Raw genomic sequence first — 24,158 nt, 5'->3', positions numbered from 1 at the left:
GTGATCCACAAGCTGCTGCATGTTCAAGGAGACGTCAGGAGGAGCAGGAGAAAGAGATCATCTCCTCCTGAGCGCCTCCTGGTGGTGAGAGCATGCAGCCTCCTGACCTTTGGTGTCGTTGCCGTCCACCAGGCGCGGCTCTCCGATCTCTATGTAGAAGGTTTTGTTCTTCTCGTACTCCTCGTCGTCGATGACCCTCACCTTGATGGTTTTACTGAGGAGGAGGAAGAGGAGGAGGAGGAAGAGGAGGAGGAGGAGCAGAAGGGGAAGAGGAAAAGGGAAGAAGAGAAGACAGTGAGGACAGGACGGACAGGAAATCGGAAAATCAAGAGGAAACAAGAAAAGAGCAGCAGCTGGTTTTCCCACAAGTTTTCCTTTTTCCAGATTGAACGTCTGGTTTCAGGTCACATTAAAAAACAGATTTCACTCGTTCACTGGAGGACAACGTGTTTTCTTTGGTCTTGTGGGAAACCAGGACAATTCATCGTCAATTCAGCCAATCCAAGAACTCAGTTTTAATAAGGCTAATAAACTGGGTCTTGTTTTCACATTTTGCCTGAATTGACCATGAACTGAACACACTGTTGAAAAGATCAGCAAACAGACGAGTCAGGAATCTGAGAAGGAAAAGAAATCCGTCCAGACCGGACGCAATGAAAATAAGAAAGAAGGAAGAAGTGACTCTCAACCAAAGGACGATGAAATCTGCTGCTGCAATAATTAATAACCGCAGCAAATCATCGCTCTCAACAGGACGCAGAGAAGAAAATCACGTAACCAGCTCTGTTTGTGGGTCAGCCCGAGAGAAACTGGTCTGAAATCAGCTCCATGAGAAACTACACATAACAGCTCGACCCTCAGAGCCCAGTGAAATATGAAATATGAAATATGAAGATCAGCAGTAAAACACTGAACTGACGATGGAACAAAACAACTTCTTTATCTGAAGCTGCGTTTTCACCAACAACCAAACCCATGAGGTGTAGAGGCAGACACTAATCCTCCAGTAAGAGTGTGTGTGTGTGTGTGTGTGTGTGTGTGTGTGTGTGTGTGTGTGTGTGTGTGTGTGTGTGATTGTTGTCACAGTTGGCCTTTGTCATATTTGGCAGGAAAGCTACTATTTAAGGTCACAGGGCGATGGAGCGTTACATGGTGTTTGTGTGTGTGTGTGTGTGTGTTTGTGTGTTAGTGCCCAAGGATATATGCACATGTGTGTGTGTGTCTGTTTATCTTGTGATCCTAGTCTGGAACAAAACCCAATTTCTGATCCAAATCCACTACAGGCAATCGCAAAGACAGCTGCAGAGAGAAAACTCATAATCTGGCCTAGAGGCTGGGAAGCACACACACACACACACACACACACACACACACACACACATACACACACACACAAACCATTATCTCTAATCACAGGCCTGCAACCTGCATTGAATCATCAGATATCTTATATCATGAATCCACTGTTTATGTAAATGGACGGATCTGGAAAGTGAAGCCAACGATCATTTTTGTGTCATAAGTAGAAAACATGGATTAATATTGACTACACATTGAGTAAAATGTATAAATACAGATTATGTCAAACGGTTCAAATACATTTTTGCCGCTTTAAAAAGTGTAACAATTATATTCCAGTTGTTTTTGAGTAAATCTGCATTTGTACTTTCCACCACAAACACACACAAACAGATTGAGCCACAGCACACAGCAGCCTGCTAATGATACACCAAAGAATCACAGGTTAATCTGTACAACACACACACACAGCAGAGATTAAACCATTAATATGTGGAGTACACACGTTCATATCAGGGGTTAACTCATTACAGGGATTAGCCCATTTATCAGTGACTCATAAGAGCAGATGGAGACGAGCTTCACCCTCTGGCCTCAGGACGCTAACGACCAACAGACTGTCAGTGAACTCCCACTGCAGCCCGACGACTGACGGAGGAGAACCCTCCCCTGCCTCGTGGTGGAGCCCTTGAGCAAAGTGCAGATCCTCCCAGCTGATGGAGTTTATTTTATTAAGACGTGAGGACGGCGACGCCTACACTCGAGGACACGCACCGTTTGAAATGAGGACGCAGGGACTTTTGAGAGCTTCTGAATTATCGACTTGTTCGAGATAAACAAAGTCTCATATTTACCAAGCTGCTGATTGGCTGCTCTCATTAGGAATCCACTGCAGCCTCCATCAGCCTGAACTGAGGAGCTTCAGGCTGATGACAGGAAACTGAGCTGCGTGAAAAGACACAAACACCAGAGGCTCGTCCACGACACGGATACTTTCAGGTGACCGGTCGTTTCAGCAGGAATCACAGAAGCAGCCGGAGCAACATGTCAGTCCGGCTGTGGGACCAGTTCCCCTTCAAACTCAATTTGTATTGAGGATAAGAAGTTGTGTTGTTTCAGGTTGAACATGAGTGTGTGACTCCAGATGAATAACCCGTCAGAGCAAGAGAATAGAAACTGAAGGGACGCGTCTGGAAAACGACCGATCGTTGGTCTTTCCTCTCCCTGAGTTCAGGAATGATGACTCCTCTGTTAAAGCTGGCCAACACCACAGATGACCAATCGCTGGAAAAACACACACAACACACACACAACATACACACACACACATAGTTTCACACACTCGTCAAACACGCTTTTCCAGACAGTGCCACGATGAAGAGATTATCCATGATGAACTGGATTCATCATCTTTGTTTCAACCCTCATCTCTCTCCACACGCACACACACACACACACACACACACACACACACACACACACACACACACACACACACACACACACACACACAGACACACACACTTCCCTCCACATGACAAACATGTTGGCTGTACAGTGCACCGTTCTGGGTGCCACGGCAACACAATGTTTGGGTTCACCAACACAGAAGATTGTTTCCAGACCCATGATCAATGTGTGTCTGTGTGTGTGTGTGTGTATTTGAGGAAAGGATCACATACTGCACACACACTTTAATGAATTGTGTGTGTAGGTGTGTGTGTGTGTATGTGTGTCTGTGTGTAGACAGTAGCCTATATACATTGTTTCCAGTAAGCGTTGGCTCTTTGTGTGTCTGTGTTAGATTACATGTTAATATACTGCGTGCACACACACACACACACACACACACACACACACACACACACACACACACACACACACACACACACACACACACACACACACACACACACACACAGTCTGACATGTGACAGCGACACATTCAATGTGAAATTTACACACACGTGTTTGAACCTCTATACTCGTGAGGACCTTTCTATTTATTGATCCTGTAGAAAAGTGGACCCGGTCCTCACAAGGATGGAAACACCTCTGCACACACCTGCCCAGACAGAAGTGGTATCACACTTGTGTGGCAGCGTTCACAAGTGTATCGCACTAGCACGCTCTCACGCCCACACACACACACACTCACACAGTGTGTGTACATCTGTCTCCACAGAGATGTCCTCCATCTGACTTTGAGCTGAGGAGTAAAAAACAAGTGAGTCTGAGCAGCTGTGACAGATCTGCTCTGTCACTCCTCTGTATCACTCCTCCGTTTCACTCCTTCGTCTCACTCCTCCATCTCAGTCCATTATCTCACTCCTCTGTATCACTCCTCCACCTCACTCCTATGTCTCACTCCTTCGTCTCACTCCTTCATCTCCCTCCTCCATGTCACTCCTCCATGTCACTCCTCCATGTCACTCCTCCATGTCACTCCTCCGTCTCACTCCTTCGTCTCACTCCTCCGTTTCACTCCTTCGTCTCACTCCTCCATCTCAGTCCATTATCTCACTCCTCTGTATCACTCCTCTGTATCACTCCTTCGTCTCACTCCTTCGTCTCACTCCTTCATCTCCCTCCTCCATGTCACTCCTCCATGTCACTCCTCCATGTCACTCCTCCATGTCACTCCTCCGTCTCACTCCTTCGTCTCACTCCTCCGTCTCACTCCTCCGTCTCACTCCTCCACCTCACTCCTTCATCTTTGAGTCCAGGTGACAACAGAGCTTAATTTTGAAGAAATTCCATAAAGACAGATTTGATAAATCTGGTTCAAGAGGCCCCAAAAAAAATTGACCACGCACCTCAAAATAAAAAAATTACCCAAATTAGAAATAATTATTTTGTGCATTTGAAAACATATTGCCTCCAGACATAAACGTCTTTAGCGTCTTTATTTTCGTATTCTTAAATCAACTGCAACTGTTTTTTCTGTTGGCTATTTGAATTTGTTCTTTATCTGTTGAACGTGTTCTGTTTCTAGTATCCAGCAGAGAAACATAGTTACTAAGTGTTCAGTTGCATGACACACACACAAACACACACACACACACACACACACACACACACACACACACACACACACAGGAAGCAGCCGGTCACTCCTCTGCCTTAGAGACGTATTTGGATTGGAAAATGTAAGTTTGGGAAGCAGTGCTTTATTTTAAGTTTGAGAGAGAAAAATGCTGCCACTCTGTTTGTGTGTGTGTGTGTGTCTGTGTGTGTGTGTGCAAATGTGACTGTAACACTAACATGTTGTGTTCTGCAAAAAAATCTATGTGTGTGTGTGTGTGTGTGTGTGTGTGTGTGTGTGTAGGCTATCACAGTGCGTGCGGGTGTGTTTGTGTGGAGCAGATTGCTGGTGGGTGGACTTTGGTCACAGACTAAACAGAAGATGTGTGTGTTTGTGTTTTGGCAGCTTTCACTTGAAGAGTCACTGCTCAACATACAGAGAACAAGAGTGTGTGTACAAGTTGGTGTGTAGTTGTGCACCGAATGAATAACAGCTGCAACAGTGTGTGTGTGTGTGTGTGTGTGTGTGTGGTTTTATAAGACAAAGCTGATAATGATGTTGGCCACAGTGGGAAACCACAACAATAGTTAGACCGCGGCAGCCAGGCCTCTTTAACAAGCTCCACTCGGCTCAATAATGCACATAATCCTGACTTTATGGAGGCTAATGGGAACACACACCCACACAGACACACACAGACACACACACTCTGTCTCTCTGCCTGTGGGTCTCATCTCTTCATATGAAGATAAAGGTGTTTGCTCTGCTGCTGGATGACTTTATGACTGAACCTTTAACGTCTGGTTCCCTGAAGCCTCTGATCCCGAACACGCTTCAAACCCTCGTGAAGCTGTTTCATGTGAAACCTGACGACAGGAAGACACAACAGCTGCTCGCTGATGGACAGTTGAGACGGGGGGGGCCTCGGGCAGAGCCACGCTCCCTCTGCATCTGAACTAAACGGAGGTTGTTTGGAAGCTGATGTAAAGAAATCATCTCATCAAGGCTGGAGAACAGGAGCTCTCTCCAGATCAGTGTGTGAGGTTCAGCTGCAAGGATCTGAGTGGAAACTGAATATGAAATAATCCGGTTGATGTTTTATATAAAAATACTTGTGTTTCCTCGGAGAAGCTTCGAGACCCCCCCCCCCCCGACAGTCACACACTCTGTTTGCTCTGCTCACACAAACTTCATCCGCCTGACGCTGAACAGAGACTGGGCAGCACCATGTGAAGCAGTGTGTGTGTCTGTGTGGGTCTCTGAGGGTGTGTGTGTGTGTGTCCGACTCTCCTCTGTGCCATTTAAACTATTCTCTATCATCACAGGGAGTTTCCCTATCACCCCCCCCAGTCGTTCATTCCTATCTCCAGTATATCTTTAACCAAATAAGGAGTTTGGAAAACCTGGGGACTCCCTCAAACACACAACACAGACACACACACACACACACACACACACACAGGAAATATCTCTTAAGATATAAATGGAACTTAAAACACATGTACTGTATATGAGTGAGTGTGTGTGCGTGTGTGTGTGTGTGTCTGTGTGTGTGTTCTGTGTAATAATAACTCTTCCCTGGATCTGACATGTAGCTGGGATCTCTAAGCGACTTCCTTTTTTGGGAACATGAGACTTCGGACTCAGTTTCTGTTTCTATAACGTGAGTGAAGGAGAGTTCGAGGTGAACAAGCTTCTTCTTGTTTCTGTGCACGACACAAATACATAACGTTGATGACCTGGTTGTTCCCAGTACACAGAGGCACTGGTTTGGGTCACAGCAGCTGCTGCACTGGGCCTTAACCTGGGAAGAGAAGGGCTGATCACCACTGGGAACTGCCCAGTGCCACTAACTTCCTGCAGTAATCTTGGATGAAGACTTGAATATTAAGATTTACACTTCAAGAAAATATAATGTACTCATATGCACCTTGTATGTATATTTTAATTAAATAATCCTTTGGGGATTAATGATGTGATTTGATATCACTGTGCAGATTTATTCCAGCACCATGAGGGAAGCAGAAGACCGACTGAATGGACAGACAGAAGGATAATGAGACAGGGAGATGGACAGGGTAATTAATGGCGTCTTTAGTTATTCCAGTCAGGATTAAGTGAGAGATTGGTGAGCTCAGCAGTTTACACACACACACACACACACACACAAACACACAAACAGACACACACGCAAAGCTGCTTATAATTTCAATTAGTGCATATAAACCACATTTGGAGGTGAGGGGAGACGGGACGAGGAGAGACAGGTGGCTGCAGGACAAAGGGACATTTAAATGTACTGCATTTAGCATGTTCTATAGGAACCACTAAGTAATGAGACTGAGGGGAGTGTGTGTCTGTGTGCGTCTGTGTGTGTGTCCTCATACGAGTGAGAGCGTGCAGCAGCAGAAGAGCAGGAGACGATCTGAATGCTAACCAGCTGATTCTGCAGCTCCATCACTTCCAGGTGCAGCTCAGCGCTGATGGAGAGTGACTCACAGTCAAGTGGACTGAAGAGCCTCTGGGGCACCACTGGGCAGATTAGAAAGAGAAAACCCTCCTTCCTCACGCTGATATCATAATCTGGACCTTCCCCCCCGACCTGAGGAGTCAAGACACGTGAATCACCAGGAGGAGCAGCTCTGCTTCAGGAGGACGAGGATCAGACCTGATGTCACGAGTCTAGATCTAATGTTTTCAATCAGACACGACCGACAGGAAGGATGAGGACACTGGTCTTCATGTGGACACTGGTCTTCATGTGAACACTGGTCTTCATGTGGACACTGGTCTTCATGTGAACACTGGTCTTCATGTGAACACTGGTCTTCATGTGGACACTGGTCTTCATGTGGACACTGGTCTTCATGTGGACACTGGTCTTCATGTGAACACTGGTCTTCATGTGAACACTGGTCTTCATGTGGACACTGGTCTTCATGTGAACACTGGTCTTCATGTGGACACTGGTCTTCATGTGAACACTGGTCTTCATGTGAACACTGGTCTTCATGTGGACACTGGTCTTCATGTGGACACTGGTCTTCATGTGGACACTGGTCTTCATGTGAACACTGGTCTTCATGTGAACACTGGTCTTCATGTGGACACTGGTCTTCATGTGGACACTGGTCTTCATGTGGACACTGGTCTTCATGTGGACACTGGTCTTCATGTGAACACTGGTCTTCATGTGGACACTGGTCTTCATGTGGACACTGGTCTTCATGTGGACACTGGTCTTCATGTGGACACTGGTCTTCATGTGGACACTGGTCTTCATGTGGACACTGGTCTTCATGTGGACCTTCACATGATTATTTAAAACGTCTGTGCACGTGATGAGTTGTGACTGATAAACTCTGGTTGAGGTTAAACCACAAACACAGGGAGACGTTGTGGTTTGTTGTTACAGAACAACACACACCTTACACATTATTAAAGTTATTCATAATTATTAGTTTCTATAAAGTCAAATATTTGATCATTTGCCATCAGTGAATTCTGTTAGAGTCTGACTTCAGCAGTTTAATCCTCATGAGAAGAGGATTTAGTGAATTATGCTATTATTAAAGCTCCTCTGACTTTCATCCGTGGCCTTTCCTCCTCAGCCGTGGACGTGAAGTCACTGAGGACGTTCGACTGTCACACGAGATCTAATCATCAGATCCTGAAACGCAGCACAGAAATGTCAGGTGCTAATTCAGCTGAACCCAAACACACGGAAAGTGCACGAATAGATTCCTGGTGTGAAGTTACTAAGTGTGGAAAATACATAATTCTTCAGGTAGAAAGAATATGTTTCCTGCATCAATCTATAACTTCTGTATCCGAGTATTTTTTACTCATCAGAAAAATCCTAATGGAAAACTGTGAGGATTAGTTTAATGGCTGATGAAAGATGTTATTAAATGGAAACCATGCTGTGCTCTTATTTTGAAAGTACAGAGGCATCCAGAAAGGAAAAACTTGTTGAATCATTTACCAAATTAAAATGATGCTGATTAGTATTTAACATTTCCCCTGTCGCAGTGAACATGAGCTGTGACCGGCAGCAGGAGGAGGAGGAGGCTGACCACAGGAAGCATGAGGAGGGAAGAGGGCTGTCCACCGGGATGGAGACGGACCAGAGACCTCACTGTCCTTCTGTCCTTCTTTCTTTCCGTCTTTCTGTCTTCCTGTCTTCCTGTCTTTCTGTCCTTCTGTCCTTCTGTCTTTCTGTCTTTCCGTCTTTCCGTCTTTCTGTCTTTCTGTCTTTCCGTCTTTCCGTCTTTCTGTCTTTCCGTCTTTCTGTCTTTCCGTCTTTCTGTTTTTCTGTCCTTCTGTCTTCCTGTCTTCCTGTCTTCCTGTATTTCTGTCTTTCTGTCCTTCTTTCTTTCTGTCTTCCTGTCTTTTAGCTTTTTGCCATTTTCCTTTACAAACGCCTGAGGGAGGAAAGAAAAATCCTCTCTTTGCTCTTTTTCCTCTGAGTGACATTTTTCTCTCTATACAGATTCACTTCATCCCCTCTTTTGAATCTCTCCCTCCTCTCCCTCCTCTCCCTCCTCTCCCTCCCCACCTCCTCTCCCTCCTCTTCCTCCTCCTGGTGTTGGCCGACTAACCTTAGCGGTGGCACACTGTTCCAGTTGGCGCCGCTCGCCCCTCTCTCTCTCTCTTCCTGCCACTTACACACAAACTCTGAAACTCTTTCGTTTCCAATTTACAAATGAACTTTTCTGGCTCAGAGTGAACGCTCCTATTCACCTCCTCTCTGCACCTCCTCTCTGCACCTCCTCTCTTCACCTCCTCTCATTCACCTCCTCCCATTCTCCTCCTCTCGTCACCTCCTCCCATTCACCTCCTCTCGTCACCTCCTTTCTGCACCTCCTCTCGTCCTCTCCTCTCCGTGGTTCTTCAGAAAGCTTCTCTGAAGAACTGACACATGACAATAACTCTCTCTCCTCCCTCCCTCCCTCCGTCACACTCAGTTCTTTGCCCCCCCCCCGCCCCCCCCCCCCCCCCCTGTTGGCATCTCAGTGAAACACGAGTGTTTTGATCCTGAGTGTTTAAACCTAATAAACTTAATGAGCTCAAATATATCAACACGACTTCCCCTCTCTTTTCTCCTCTCTTCCATCTCTCTTTTTCTTCCTCCCTCTCTCCTTTATAAGATTTCACCTCAGTTAAATCTATACAGAACAAAATCCAGTAAAACATTGTTGGATATTAGTGGAAGATGAAATAAAACCAGGACTTATTCTCTGATTCTCCATCATATTCACATCTGATGGTGGAACAGGTGTTCAAGTGGATTCCTTGTATTTCATATTTTGTGATTTTGAATATGAATCCTCCTGGAAACACGGTTCTATCCATTATTATATAATGGATAATATTATAAGACCTTCATACAGTTACAACAAATCAATATTCAATATCTAAAAAATAACAAGAAAGTCAGATTAAAAGCACCTGAGATGAATTTGAGACAGAAAACTGAGTCGTTCAGAGTTCTGTGGATTTATGGAAAATCATAAGAGAAGGGGTCGGACTGTTGCCACGGCAACAGGCAGCTATAGCGTGGCTGGGTTTCCATGGCAACCAGTTTCCTATCAGACGCCGGCGGCAAAAGAGAGGATGAGAGGATGAGAGGATGAGAAGAAGAGGGGAAGAGAGGATGAGAAGAAGAGAGGATGAGAGGATGAGAAGAAGAGGGGAAGAGAGGATGAGAGGAAGAGAGGATGAGAGGATGAGAGGAAGAGAGGAAGAGAGGAAGAGAGGAAGAAAAGAAGAGAGGATGAGAGGATGAGAAGAAGAGGGGAAGAGAGGATGAGAAGAAGAGAGGATGAGAGGATGAGAGGATGAGAAGAAGAGGGGAAGAGAGGATGAGAGGATGAGAGGAAGAGAGGAAGAGAGGATGAGAGGATGAGAGGAAGAAAGGAAGAGAGGATGAGAGGAAGAGAGGAAGAAAGGAAGAGAGGATGAGAGGATGAGAGGATGAGAGGATGAGAGGAAGAGAGGATGAGAGGAAGAGAGGATGAGAGGATGGGAGGATGAGAGGAAGATAGGAAGAAAGGAAGAGAGGATGAGAGGAAGAGAGGATGAGAGGAAGAGAGGAAGAGAGGATGAGAGGATGAGAGGATGAGAGGATGAGAAGAAGAGAGGATGAGAGGATTGGAGGATGAGAGGATGAGAGGATGAGAGGAAGAAAGGATGAGAGGAAGAGAGGATGAGAGGATGAGAGGATGAGAAGAAGAGAGGATGAGAGGATGAGAGGATGAGAGGATGAGAGGAAGAAAGGATGAGAGGAAGAGAGGATGAGAGGATGAGAAGAAGAGAGGATGAGAGGAAGAGAGGATGAGAGGATGAGAGGATGAGAGGATGAGAGGATGAGAGGATGGATAGAACGAGGGAGGGAGAGAGAGAGGGAGAGAGAGAGGGGAGAGCTGCAGAGAGCAACAACTTTTAAAACCTCTCCTTTGGAAATATGAATATGTTACTATGGAAACCTGCCGATTCTCAGGGAAGATCTCAAACATCTTTTCTTCTATGATTTCTTCTATGATTTCTTCTTTGATTTTGAATTAACAAACCTCTCTCTCTCTCTCTCTCTCTCTTCACGTCCACAGTTTATAAAACAGAACCCACGTTGAGGTGAAGCTTCAAATGTCCTGAATGATAAAACCCTCACAAATGAAATTAATTTTTTTTCTCTATTATCTTATTAAATATGAAATAACCCAGTTAATGCTGAATGAACTAAGAGATGTTGCATTGTGGGAGATGTAGGATCCAGCACTGGGAGTAAAGAGAATGATGTAGTGGTTCTTTATTTTCTGAATTATGCACCGGGCAGATAAATCAGCTGCGTATGTGTATCTCCAGGAAGCTGTACAGTAAACGTGTGCCCATATAAGACCACGTGACCCCCTGACCTCTGTCCATATACGGTCATGTATACGTGGACGATTGTTTACAGTCAGTGAGACACCCCCGACAGGTCAGGGCCCGGCAGCGTGAGGATGAACATGTCTCCGTCTGTCCTCCTCCTGTCTTTACATCTACACAGACACTTATATGGTCACTGGTCTGAAAGCTGCTGCTCACGTCCATCAATCAATCAATCAATCAAACAATCAATCAATCAATCAATCAATCAATCAAACAATCAATCAATCAATCAATCAATCAATCAATAATGACAATGAATAACATAAAGCTCTTTATCCAAACAAGGTTAGAAAGTGATGTAAACTGAAAAAGAGGAGGAATGAAAGTGTTGATTCAAACCAGCATGAGTCGTTCTGCTGTGGAACCATCGACCCCCCCCCCCCCCCCAGTTGTTCCAGTAACACTGGTCTAATCTTAGTCTGTGGAGCAGATAGTTCTCAGGTCAGGGATTCGTTCACAGGACGACAGAAACGTGTGAACACTCGCGGCTCTTTGATATCATCGGATGAGTTGAAATGGATCTCTTCCTCTCAGGGAGCACACACACACACAGACACACACACACAAACACACACACACACAAATACACACACACACACACACACACACACACACACACACACAAACACACAAACAAACACACAAACAGATGAAACCAGAACAGTAGCTCATAACACTTGTGTGTGTGTGTGTGTTCTTTGCTCCTTCAGTTTGTCTTTCTCCGTATTTCATACACACACACACACACACACACACACACAAACACACACACACGTAATCTGACACAAAGGCATGCCAGATCTTTTGGCAGAGTGGAGTCATAAAACCACACAGAGACAATCCGGACATAGAAACTGACCGATACACACTATTTAAAAAGCACGGCCACACACACACACACACAGACACACAGACACACCTGTATAAATCACAAACTGACAGGAGGCTAAAGAGAAGTAAGATGAGAGAGGTGGTGAGCCTGAGAGCCTGAGAGCCTGAGCACAGTGAAGAAGAGAATCTGTAGTTTCTCCTCATCAGGTGATTTCCTGAGCTCCAGTGGAGAGAGGAGAATCTGCTGCAGGTCCGGACGACACCACAGAACATGATCATCTTCTGAAAGAGGAAAATCCAACAAGTGCCACAGGCGATAAGAGGGAAGGAGGAGAAGCAGGAGATGTCTTCTATCACCTTGTGTATCTGGATTTTATCTAAATCAACAATGTTGTTTTTGATGAAGTTTATTTGATCTGGATTCTAAGAGGAGGAGGAGAGTTTGTGACTGAAGAAAACAGAAGCTGTTCCCGGTGGGAGCCACCTGATTGGCTGTTGGGGGGAGGGGGGGGGGGGCAGAGGTCAATGCAGGCGTGTTGACATGTACACACTGACTGGTGTCTGTTTCATTTCTACCTGCAGAGAAGAACATGACGCAGACAGCCACCACAGATTCACGATCAGCTGAGCAGTCGTGCTCAAATAGATTTGATCCATTGAGTCGGTCAGATAAACTGCTACAAGTCATTCTGGGGTTGAACTTTCATTTTTCTCAAGAAAAGTTTGAGGACAAGTTTGAACCAAATGTCCGAGCGCTGCACTCATCCATCTGCATGATGAAGAGCGAGGCCAGAGCTTCATATAGATTCATAATAAGTCGTACAGAATCGATATGAGTGAAAGTGATGAACACATCGCTGAGAAGCAGAAGCCTCATCTGTCCTGGAGCTGGACGCAGGAACCAGAGAGTGTGGAGGACGGAGGAAGATGAGGAGCAGCTCATCATCATCAATAGGAACCCAGAGGTCTGGAGTACCTGAGGAACCCCTCAGGTACTCAGCTCTAGTTGGCTCCAGATCAAACATTACAGATTCTACCCAGGTCACAACCTTCTACCAATTCACAAGTCAGATGAGCAACCAGCTCGGTGTGTCTTCAGTCCGAGGTGAAGAGAAGGAGCAGAGCAGAGTACCAGCTCCTGCTTCATGAGCTTCAGGAGAGAGGAGATGTTCAGACTTCACTGAAACTCAGGGGACTGATGGAGAATGAGACACCAAACAACTCTACACCATCAACTCCCTTTAACACTTTATCTTTAATATAACAAAATACTTTTTCATTTTCATTGAATTCTCAGAGAATGATTCGTGGATCTTGAAGGAATCAGACGTTTAGGAGACAGATGTTTATGAGTCTCTGCAATCTGCTGCAAATCCACATACAATCCCAGATTGAGCAGATTTAATTATGGTTCCACAGGAGTGGGATTATCTCAGCTAATCCAGAGAGTGGCTGAGATAAAGGAACGAGGTCTAAGTCACAGACTCTAAGGTCGACTGAGGGTGGAAATGAAGAAGGTGGAGAAACCAGGTTTACATGAAGGTCTGCAGGCAACAGCTCAGATTGAGAAAACTGTCATTTTACTATGATCATAAACACACAGGCTCAGCTTCCTGTGGCTGAATGGACCAATCATCACCTTCTGATGGATGAGAGTAGAAAGTCTGCCCTCTCTTTACCACATTCATTTCACCTTCACATTGTGTTATTCTTCTTCATCTAAACTTAGAGAGGAATAACACATTTCACTACACACACACACACACACAGACACACACACATTTGTACACCCTAACTCAAAGAGAGTCAATACAAATAAAAGTTAATTCCAGTCTGAGCTTTATTCTCTGGACTGATGTCAGAAGGCTGATCCCAGATCAGCTCCTGTCACTCTATTGACCGACTGGGCTGCTCTAATTCCCATAAGTGAATTAATAAAAGTGTTTCATATTTAGTATAATTGTATTTTTGTATTTGTGGCATTTGGTAAATTCAACAGTTTTGAATGTACAGATTTAGTTTAATAACTTTAAATCCACAGTTTATAAAACTTCCCTCCGGAGCCTGGAGACACACACACTCTCTCTCACACACACACACACACACACACACACACACACACACACACACACACAGACACACACACACACACACACTGCATTTCCCTGAGAATAACTCACATCATCATTATGTGACAGTGACGAGAGCCGGATGTGACAAAGCACCCGCTTCCTCCCTGATGTCACCGGACACCTGTCAATCAATCCCAAACCCAGAGCAGGTAAAAATGTCATGACCTCCCTGCACACACACACACACACACACACACACACACACACACACACACACACACACACACACACACTCACACACAGCCGGAGCCAACAAGAGTGACACACAAGTTCATGTCTGTCATTCAAACATGCTTTTTACACACAAGGTGACACGTCCACATCAGCACATTTCATATCTGCACACGTCAGACGATAGAGGAACGCAGTGAAGGAGAAGAAGAACTAAACTTTCATAATCCAATGTGGAGAAACTCAAAAGCTCTTTTGGCTCATGAATAATGAATGTGTGAACTTTTTAGAAGTGTGTGGGCAGGTGTTGAATCTCACATGAATATGGAAATCAACAACCTGTTTTTCTCAAATTTGAACCAAAGGTTAATGATTTTTTATTTATTTGTTTGTCTTAAAATAAGACAAATATGGGTTGAAAAATGTGCTTTCTGAATTATTTATAACAAAAACAAAATATATATCCAAAGCCCAAAATACCCTTTCAATGGAATCAATACAGATTTCGGTCCTGTAGAGATCTAGAGATCATATGTTCAAATATCCGATGAAGTAAAACAGCAGAGAGGACAGACTGTGACTACTTGTGTGTACAGTATGTACACTGTAATATGTGATACGTGTTATATATATGGGTGTGTGTCTCTGTGTGTGTACGTGAGTGTGTGTGTCATTGTGTAATACAGAGACAGCAGCACAAAGATAGAGATTCAATGTGTGACCTTGCCTTGAAGGTAAACAACTCGTGACTTGGCAACCTCACTTCTCCCACTAAGACACACACACACACACACACACGCGCACACACACACACACATGCAACAACACACCTCCCACTGCTGTGATTGTGTATTTTGCCTAGAAACACCCATGAAGCACCAGAACCTGAAGGAGAGCTGTTTATGAGAGAATCACTGGTGTAGCGTGTGAAAAGTTCTCCTCCGAGAAGCAAACACAACGTTTTCCACCTCACCTGTGTCATGTGAAATATAAGTTCACTCAGAAACTACACATCATATCAATAAATAATGAACACGCTGCTAAATAAACTGCTTCTATAGATCAAATCGTCAACGTGTGGAAAAGTAACACAAAGATATTCAGCAACAAATTTCCTTCTCTGCTGAACTGTCGGTGACCTCGTTCAACGATTAGAGCAAAACAAGGAGAATATAACTCTGTATTTATTGATGTTTAAACTGCAGGTGCTGGCAAAACACTGTGTGTGTGTGTGTGTGTGTGTGTGTGTGTGTGTGTGTGTGTGTGTCAGTAACCAGTCTGTGCTTGTGTGTGTATTTACCGTAATGCACCTCTTACCAGGATCAAAGCTGCAGAACGGTATGAAACTAGTAGAAGTCTGTAACTAATGTGTGTGCAATGCACTTGTGTGGTTTACCTTTGTGTGTGTGTTTGTGTGTGTGTACTTGTGTGCACGCGCAACCGACTGAGAAATTGTTTCCTCTCTGGTCTGCTTTATGTGCGACTCCATAATTATCGGCCCATCTGCTCCAGGAATTTAACTCTTCTCTCCCACATTCTCTCGTTCCACTCGCTAAATAAAACAGATTCCTAAACGCAGCCAGGAGGATTCTCTCAGTGACGCACACACTAACAGGACACTGCTGCACAAACAGTCCCTGTTGATGCAAAGAGACACACAGCCTGTGGAGTTTGTGGGAGATGTGTACTGCTAACAGGTAAACTGGTGTTTATCATCAGATCAGCTGCAGAGGTTCATTAGACACGTTTGAAGCTGGTTCATAGAAACGACTTTGAGTTTGTTGATTATCAGAGCTTTGATCTCCGGACTCACACGACCCCTGGTTATACAGCAACCTGCCACCAGGGGGCTCAACAGGGGAAACACAACTTCTACGTAGACTAATGTTGGTTTGATGATTTCACAAACACATGAATTCTATCATGAACAAACTGCTGATGGAAAACATATCGTCCTTGAGGGAGAAAACTGTATTTCCATCTGTAACTGTATATTTGTAAACGCATTCTGGACAGAATGTAAAGAAAGTAAACCAGAGAACTCCGAGTTCCCACTGAGCTCCAGACCACAGAGAGTCAGGTGGAGGAGACTGTGTCACACACTGTGGGAGCTGGAGTGAACAGGTGGATTCCCAGTGGGAGGAGAAGCTCCATCCTCAGACCAGTCAGACACTGTGGGAGCTGGAGTGAACAGGTGGATTCCCAGTGGGAGGAGAAGCTCCGTCCTCAGACCAGTCAGACACTGTGGGAGCTGGAGTGAACAGGTGGATTCCCAGTGGGAGGAGAAGCTCCGTCCTCAGACCAGTCAGACACTGTGGGAGCTGGAGTGAACAGGTGGATTCCCAGTGGGAGGAGAAGCTCCGTCCTCAGACCAGTCAGACACTGTGGGAGCAACGATGCTGCTAATTGGCTGGAAGATTTCATTTGGAGCAACGCGTGGATCCTGCTGAGCAGAGGACGACTGGTCTGCAGGTGAAAACGTGCACGAGCTGTTCATAGTGCACGTGTGATAACAGACAGCTCCTGTGATGTCTAGCTGGTTCCTTCATGGAAACCAAATTCGTGGAATAAAGATGGAAACAGCACAAATATTACAAGCATCAATAATAAAGCCTCTTTCTGTGATGCCAGTGAGAGCCTGGAGCTGTGACATCCCAGTGATGGATGGACTGGGAGTGATGGATGGACTGGGAGCTTCTCATTCTCTCACACACACAGACTGTAATGGTTTGTTTTCCAGGCAGCTCGGCACCGAGGGCATCAAACCTCTCAGAATAGAACTGCTGAGGTTTCAGAGGTGCAACCTGAGGAGGATCTGGAGCCGAGTAATGGACCCGTGTGACTCTGCAGCTACACAAACACACGGCTTCACGACAACAATCATGTGCACGAGGTTAAGACAACTACACAGCACGGAAATAAAACCACTGAGTCACCGACACAAAGATCCTTGCAAAGGTCTAAATATCCTTATTTCTATATTTGTCAAATTGATGTTGATCCGACAATCCAACAACAAAGAAAAGACACCAGGGGCAAATAAATAATGAAACTAAATATGTAATTTACTTGAATTCATATATATTTAAAAGTAAGGATTTATTAAGCGTAGTCGGTGTTAAATAAAAGCTTCATTCAGAATCCCTGAGACTCCTGAGTCCTGTGCACGTGAACTGAGTCCTGTGCACGTGAACTGAGTCCTGTGCACGTGAACTGAGTCCTGTGCACTTGAACTGAGTCCTGTGCACGTGAACTGAGTCCTGTGCACGTGAACTGAGTCCTGTGCACGTGAACTGAGTCCTGTGCACGTGAACTGAGTCCTGTGCACGTGCTTGTTCACACTCGTCCTCACACTAACCACATGTCATCTGAACCAGTGGGTGTCCGTCATGCTGAGTGACAGATCAGAGGTGGTCAGATCAGCTGCACTGGGCCCAGTCCACAATCTATGTGGTTTTATGTGACCAGTGCTCAGGCTTTACTGGTGGAGGATCAATGACTCCCAGTCTGGATCTACTGAATCATGTTAGACACACACTCAGGGCCTGGTTTCTAAGAGCCTATTGGATTTCTCGAGTCTCTCGACGTGACTGAAGAGCCAAGATGGCCGCCTGCCTCTCCCTCAGGACCCTGGCAATAGCAGACTATGGCAGGAAGACACACACGCACACACACACACACACGCACACGCACACGCACACGCACACGCACACGCACACACACACACACACACACACACACACAGTGAATATAGGGTACATCTTGTACAGCATTTTGTAGAGATCGCTCAGATCCTTGCACAGTTTGCAAATGAGACCTTTTCCCAGATGTCCTCAGTGAGACAGTTCTCATTTCAGAGCCTTTGATTTATCCAATCGTCTAAAACAAGCATGTTGTTCATGTTGCTGAACAGATTGTCTGGTGCCAAGAGAGATTGAATATTATACTTCAGTTTTCAGCTTTGAGAGGTGGCGCTAGCGTCGAGAATTACTACCAGCAAATCACCACTTTTCTAAAGGATTAGTAGAAAACAGCTGATAAGACGTTAAATAAGTTTCTATTTTTTAACTGTGCTGATACAGGTCGAGGTGCAAAGTCCAGGATTCATCTCTTGTATCAGGAGAGAGAGATGGAATCAACAGATCCCAGATGAACAAACAGAAAACAGAAGATCTCTCCGGAGGCTGCTGAGCGGCTGCAGGTTTGAACAGCGACTTCTTGAACTTGTACAAACCTCCAGGTGCAGCGTGGTGACAGTCTGACCCCAGCTGGGCGTGTGACCTTTGGTAAACAGCAGCCTGTGTTTACACCACCCCCCCCCCCCGCCCGACGCCTTCTGCTGTCTCTGACATTCACTGAGCTGGTTTCAGTTTGCTGCCGGCAGGGAGACGCATGGACAGAGAACTCAGAGTTATTTACTGAACCTGAGTTCACCTGAGAATCACTGCTGTGAAACCCCTTCTCCTACACAAACACAAACAGGACAAAACCATCTCTGACACAATCTATGAAAATCACATTCCCAATCAGATGCAAAGCTACAACCGGATGTCTCCAATGTCTCATGTCGTCAGCTGTGAATCTTGTTGCTCTCAAAGATGTTATGTAATTCTGTCGCTTTGTATTAATCATATTTAATCATAGCTCATGTGGCCGGGACTAGTTCATGTTTTAAATTTGTATATAACGTGTATTTTAGTGTCTTATATTCAAGCTGCTGGGTCTCAGATGTTTCACTGTGAGACAAGTTTGTTGATTTGAGTCCTTGTCCAATCAGCTGTGTTCAACAGGAGTGTCCGGTGGTCGGTTGGCGACACGGTGGCGCCAAACTCTCAGGACTATGTCTCCCCCCCCCCCTCCGTCGGCCATCACCCTGTTCAACCAATGTGTCCACAGGACAAATCAGATCTATCTGACGGATCTCTAGGTTCTGTTTCACTCAACAGTGAAAATGTTTCTGATGTTATAAATCAAAAATAAACAAGTAGAATCATCTTCTCATAGAAAATACGTATTTCATCCCCTGCTGGTCACTGGAGAGAATACAGACGCACATGACCCAGGATGACAACAGGCCCTTATTGCAATGAAACATAATCCTGGTGCACCCCCCCCCCCCCCACCCATAAATCGCAAACAATTAATTTTAACATGTGCATTAAACACAAGCATTGTGGGGGAATTAATTACTGCAGGATTGTAAATTATTATCATCATGTAATATTAATATCAGGATATTTGATCTGTTGTGAATACTTCCAGCAGCACCCCCCCCCCCCCCCCTCCATCTCCACAGACACACACACATGGAGGGAGGAGACGTGATGGACGGAGGTGAAGTGAGAGAAACAGAGTTTCATTGGAATAAGACAGTTACTGTGATGGATGAAAGAAGTCCCTGCTGGTTTATTGATTCTGCTGCTGCTAGGCTGTCGGTCACTAACTGGTCGGACTGGGAGTCAACTGGGAGTCAACTGGGAGTCAACTGGGAGTCGACTCACACACGCAGGATTCATGCTCCTGCTGAGAAGAATGATTCACTGCAGAACTCCATCTCAGTAGTTATCAGGTTTCCAGGAGAAAAGAATCCTGGTTTCATTTCCTCCCTGTAACATTTTAACAGAATCCAGACAAGGAGGAGGAGGAGGAGGAGGAGGAGGAGGAGATGGATGAGGAGGAGATGGATGAGGAGGTGGAGGAGGAGGAGATGGATGAGGAGGAGATGGATGAGGAGGAGATGGATGAGGAGGTGGAGGAGGAGGAGATGGATGAGGAGGTGGAGGAGGAGGAGGAGATGGATGAGGAGAAGGAGGAAAAGGATGAAGAAGAGGAGGAGGAATTTCTTTTTACTCCTTTTTCTCCTCAATCTTAATTTTTCTTGTCACTGGTGAAAACTGTTTGTTTTGATCTATTTGACAGAGTAGTGAAAATCCTGCGGGCCTGATGAGATTCAGTTTCATGTTCTGAAGGAGCAGGGAGCAGCTGATTGAAATGGAAGAGTCGGAAGGAGCCGGGGTAGGTGTTTGTGTTTTTTTAGAGGGGGGGGGACAGATGGTCGAGGCACAAGTGAAAAGTGAAATCTGAGATCTAATCTGAGGGAGAAAATGAGATCGGGCGAGAGGGACGAGCGGAGACAGGGAGACAGGACCATAGATATATATAAAGACTAGATGTCTTCCGGCGGAGCCTAGAATGTCATCACTGGCGGCCATCTTGCCACAGGCAGGCTTTCTGGAAGGATCTGTGGTACCTGAGGTAGGGTCAGTGATCTGCTCAAACACTTACACTCTTATCTCGCTGAAATCTTGACGGATTTACAAATGGTTTGGTTTCTTACAAACGTTATTAATGTGGTTATAATTCTGGAAGCTTGAACATTTCTCCGAAAAACGACTTAATCGTTCAGCTTAGTTGTGTACCACGGCTAGGCTAGGCTAGTACCGAGTAATTTTACATTTATGGGAGAGGCAGAATTGTTCTTTCTTTTCAATATAACTTAAGCTGCACATGATTTAACTGAGGTTTCACATGATTTCCAATGGCAATGAAGTGAATTGTTTGAAATGTGGATTTGTGTCTGCCTTGAGAAGTGCTGCACTGGGAGCATTCACTATTTTCAGCCTATACTATTAGTTTGCATCCCTGCTTTCTTGTGTCCTGTTTTGGCAAAATCATCATAGTAATACAATATTTGCCTTTGAAGGTTCCTCTCTGTCCTGGGCTACATCATAAACATTGACACGTTGCTGGCGATGGTTCCTGTGCTAATTGAAGGACAGCGATATGTCTTGACCTACAGATTCAGCCAGGACCACTTGGAACTTCTCCATCAGAGCATCTGGTAGTGTTAATAATTTTTATTTACCAACCGCAACACTTGATTGATTTTATTTTATTTGGACATGGACATGACAATGTCATTGGACGAACCAGATGCTTTGTTTACAGTGTATTAGCATAAATGCTAGTTTACAACACCTGTCCACAGGTGGTGACCACAGGTGGTGACCACAGGTGGTGACCACAGGTGGTGACCACAGGTGGTGACCACAGGTGGTGACCACAGGTGGTGACCACAGGTGGTGACCACAGGTGGTGACCACAGGTGGTGACCACAGGTGGTGACCACAGGTGGTGACAAGCTTTGTGTCACTTGGTGACACAAAGCTTGTGTTAGAATTTCCCTTTTCAAGCTACTACATAAAAAATCCCCCCCTCTGCCTGAGACAGGAAGACATGAGCATGTGCAGTGAGACTGTCACTTGGTGACACAAAGCTTGTATTGTTTTCAGTTGGTTGGTCCATATGTTTTTTTTTTTTCTGAATTGTTGGATAATGTCATTCCACTTAATTTATTTGGAAAGATCATTCAGGGGTGGCTAGTTGTCTTTTTTTTTAAGCATCAAACATTTTATATTCATATATTGAATATCTGTGTAATATACTTGAATATCTTGTTTTTTTTTTAAGGTGGCTGGAATAACAACCCTAATGCCAGCCAGTTCAAGTACATCTTTAGGAAGCTGATGGCCCGGTGTGGAGTTGTTAAACCATGCCGAGGCAATGTGACAGCGCAGGATGAGACAGAGTCCCTACCAGCGGTCATCGACACCTCTACAAGCCTATCGGCTGTAGATATGTCCTTTGCAGCAGGAGGAGAAGAAGATCTTCCATCCCCGTTTGCTGACATTCCTGACCTAGTACATGGTAAATGGTAAATGGATTTGTATTTATATAGCGCTTTTCTAGTCTTGATGACCACTCAAAGCGCTTTACACTACAGTTTCACATTCACCCAATCACACACACATTCATACAGTGCATCTATCCCAGCACTTTGTTATTCTATGGGGGCCATTCAGGGTTCAGCATCTTGCCCAAGGACCCTTCAGCATGCAGATTGTTCAGACTGGGGATCGAACTGCCGACCTTCAGGTTGGAGGACGACCACTCTACCCCTCATCCACAGCCATGACCACAGCTACCTTCCTGTCCGCTTCGATGGTCTTGTGGACAACGCTCTTGTGTACATTTCAGGTAAAGGCTGACTGAATGTCAATTTCGCCTATAACCGATAGAGCCAATAGTCAAATCTGTGGGAAAACAATCTGATGATAGTCCAAAAAGAGAAATGTCCCCTTTATTTCTCCACGCTTATTATAAGTTATGATATTATTATACCAACTCAAATTTCAGGATTTGTTGTGCGACGGGCTCTGAAGAAGCTGTCTTTTGATGTCCGCCGTGCCAGCCTGGTGACAGACGCTGCATCTGCCATCAAGGACCAGAGCTACCACCTGTTGTCTCTAAGAAACAATGGAGGCCTGGTGATTCCATCAGAGGGCACAGTGAAGGTCGTCAGGGCAGCAGAGTGGGTCCTTCGCCAGGCTTCATCGAGTTTCGGACGATCACAGCCCATCAAACTGCTGTAGGTCATGTGCGGAAGAGGATCGGGTCAGAGGATGTGTTTGTGCTTGGGGAGCACATCGCCGACACGCAGTATGGCATAGACAGCCACCACCATACGCTGCTGACATTGGTTGTGTCACTGTTTTTTAAAATAAGGCTACACCACATCGCTTAAATTGCTACACTGAACTTACAGAGCAACAACATGGGACAGCAGCTCAATAAAACAGTCCTTTTCAAAGGGCATTAGCCAAATGTTACCACGGTTTTACAGAACTGATCTTTGCACCACACTTTTGGTTCCCTGCGCTGTTTTACCGATCAGCGTCAAACAAAGTTATTTACAGACGTAAATAAATCCTTTACCAGTACAGCCAGGTACTAAAGCAACATATCGTTAAAGCTATGATTTTTCTGATTTCACTGATGTAAACCATTTCAAGATCCGATCACCACAGCCGGTACAATCAACGTCTCAGTCAGACCGCAAATAGAAAAAATAACGTTTACAAAGTCGATGCGACTCACCTAAGAATCACCATTATCATATCATATCAGCGTTTTAGGCGTATATCACCAGCCTCTTCAGAGGTTAGTAAATATTATAGATTTCCATTGATTTCACTATCTGGGTCATTTTTTATGTCTGTCCTCCATCTGTATACCTCCCCAGTAGTCTAGTTCTCTCTAAAGGGGAGGATTTTCAACATGCAGCATCTCTTTATGTACATTTGTAAATGGAAATCTTACACCTTTTTTTTACTGCAAATAAATGTCACTTTTATAAAAAGAATGTTACTAATATAATACAATAATTTGAATTATTACTTATTTTAACTAAACATGTGATAATTCAAATTATTTTATTATATTAGTAATATTGCTATTATAAAAGTATACATATATCTCATGTTGCCATTCTGTATGTTGAGTTTTAGTAGCCTATATATTTATTTAACATAAAAACCTTGTGCATGTGTGTATTTATTGCCCCTATCTGTTCTGTTTAATGATATTTCCATATGAAAACCCATGGTTATAATTATTATTATTCATAATTATACATCTCATTTGTAGAGGGAAATCTTGTACCAATTTTTAAGAACATTATTCAATTTTTTAGAACATAACATAATTTTTAATAAGTATGCAGTGTCATAACTACATCTCCAGCATTTATAACAAACCAATTCGTTTAAAAATCGGTTGAAAATTGAGCAAGTTATAGTTAATTAAAAAGTACCAACACAATGTTATGGGTGAGCGAGCTGCCTGTGGCAAGATGGCCGCCATGTGCGGACGTTCGACTCCATTGGCTGGCAACGCGGACGAGACATCTAGTGTTTATATATATCTATGAC

At 44.6% G+C, this 24,158-nt stretch overlaps 2 protein-coding genes across 3 annotated transcripts in view; one reads left to right on the top strand and one right to left on the bottom strand.

The window, feature by feature from the left end:
* LOC133966542 (basement membrane-specific heparan sulfate proteoglycan core protein-like) overlaps positions 1-24,158 on the top strand; it is a 298,590-nt gene that overhangs the window by 106,816 nt on the left and 167,616 nt on the right. The window lies entirely within an intron of this gene.
* Positions 1-24,158, bottom strand: part of slc8a1b (solute carrier family 8 member 1b) — an 80,173-nt gene that overhangs the window by 25,366 nt on the left and 30,649 nt on the right. Inside the window, exon 5 of one of the 2 annotated variants that reach the window (XM_062401439.1) lies at positions 108-214. The exons of the other annotated variant lie outside the window; for it this stretch is intronic. Coding sequence (XP_062257423.1) covers positions 108-214 — 107 coding nt within the window. The remainder of the gene's footprint in view (positions 1-107; positions 215-24,158) is intronic. 2 annotated transcript variants of the gene reach the window in all.

This window comes from Platichthys flesus, chromosome 12 (assembly GCF_949316205.1).
Source record: "Platichthys flesus chromosome 12, fPlaFle2.1, whole genome shotgun sequence".
Lineage (NCBI taxonomy): Eukaryota > Metazoa > Chordata > Actinopteri > Pleuronectiformes > Pleuronectidae > Platichthys > Platichthys flesus.
Note: the sequence above shows the minus strand (reverse complement) of the source record. Positions and strands in the feature narration are given on the sequence as shown.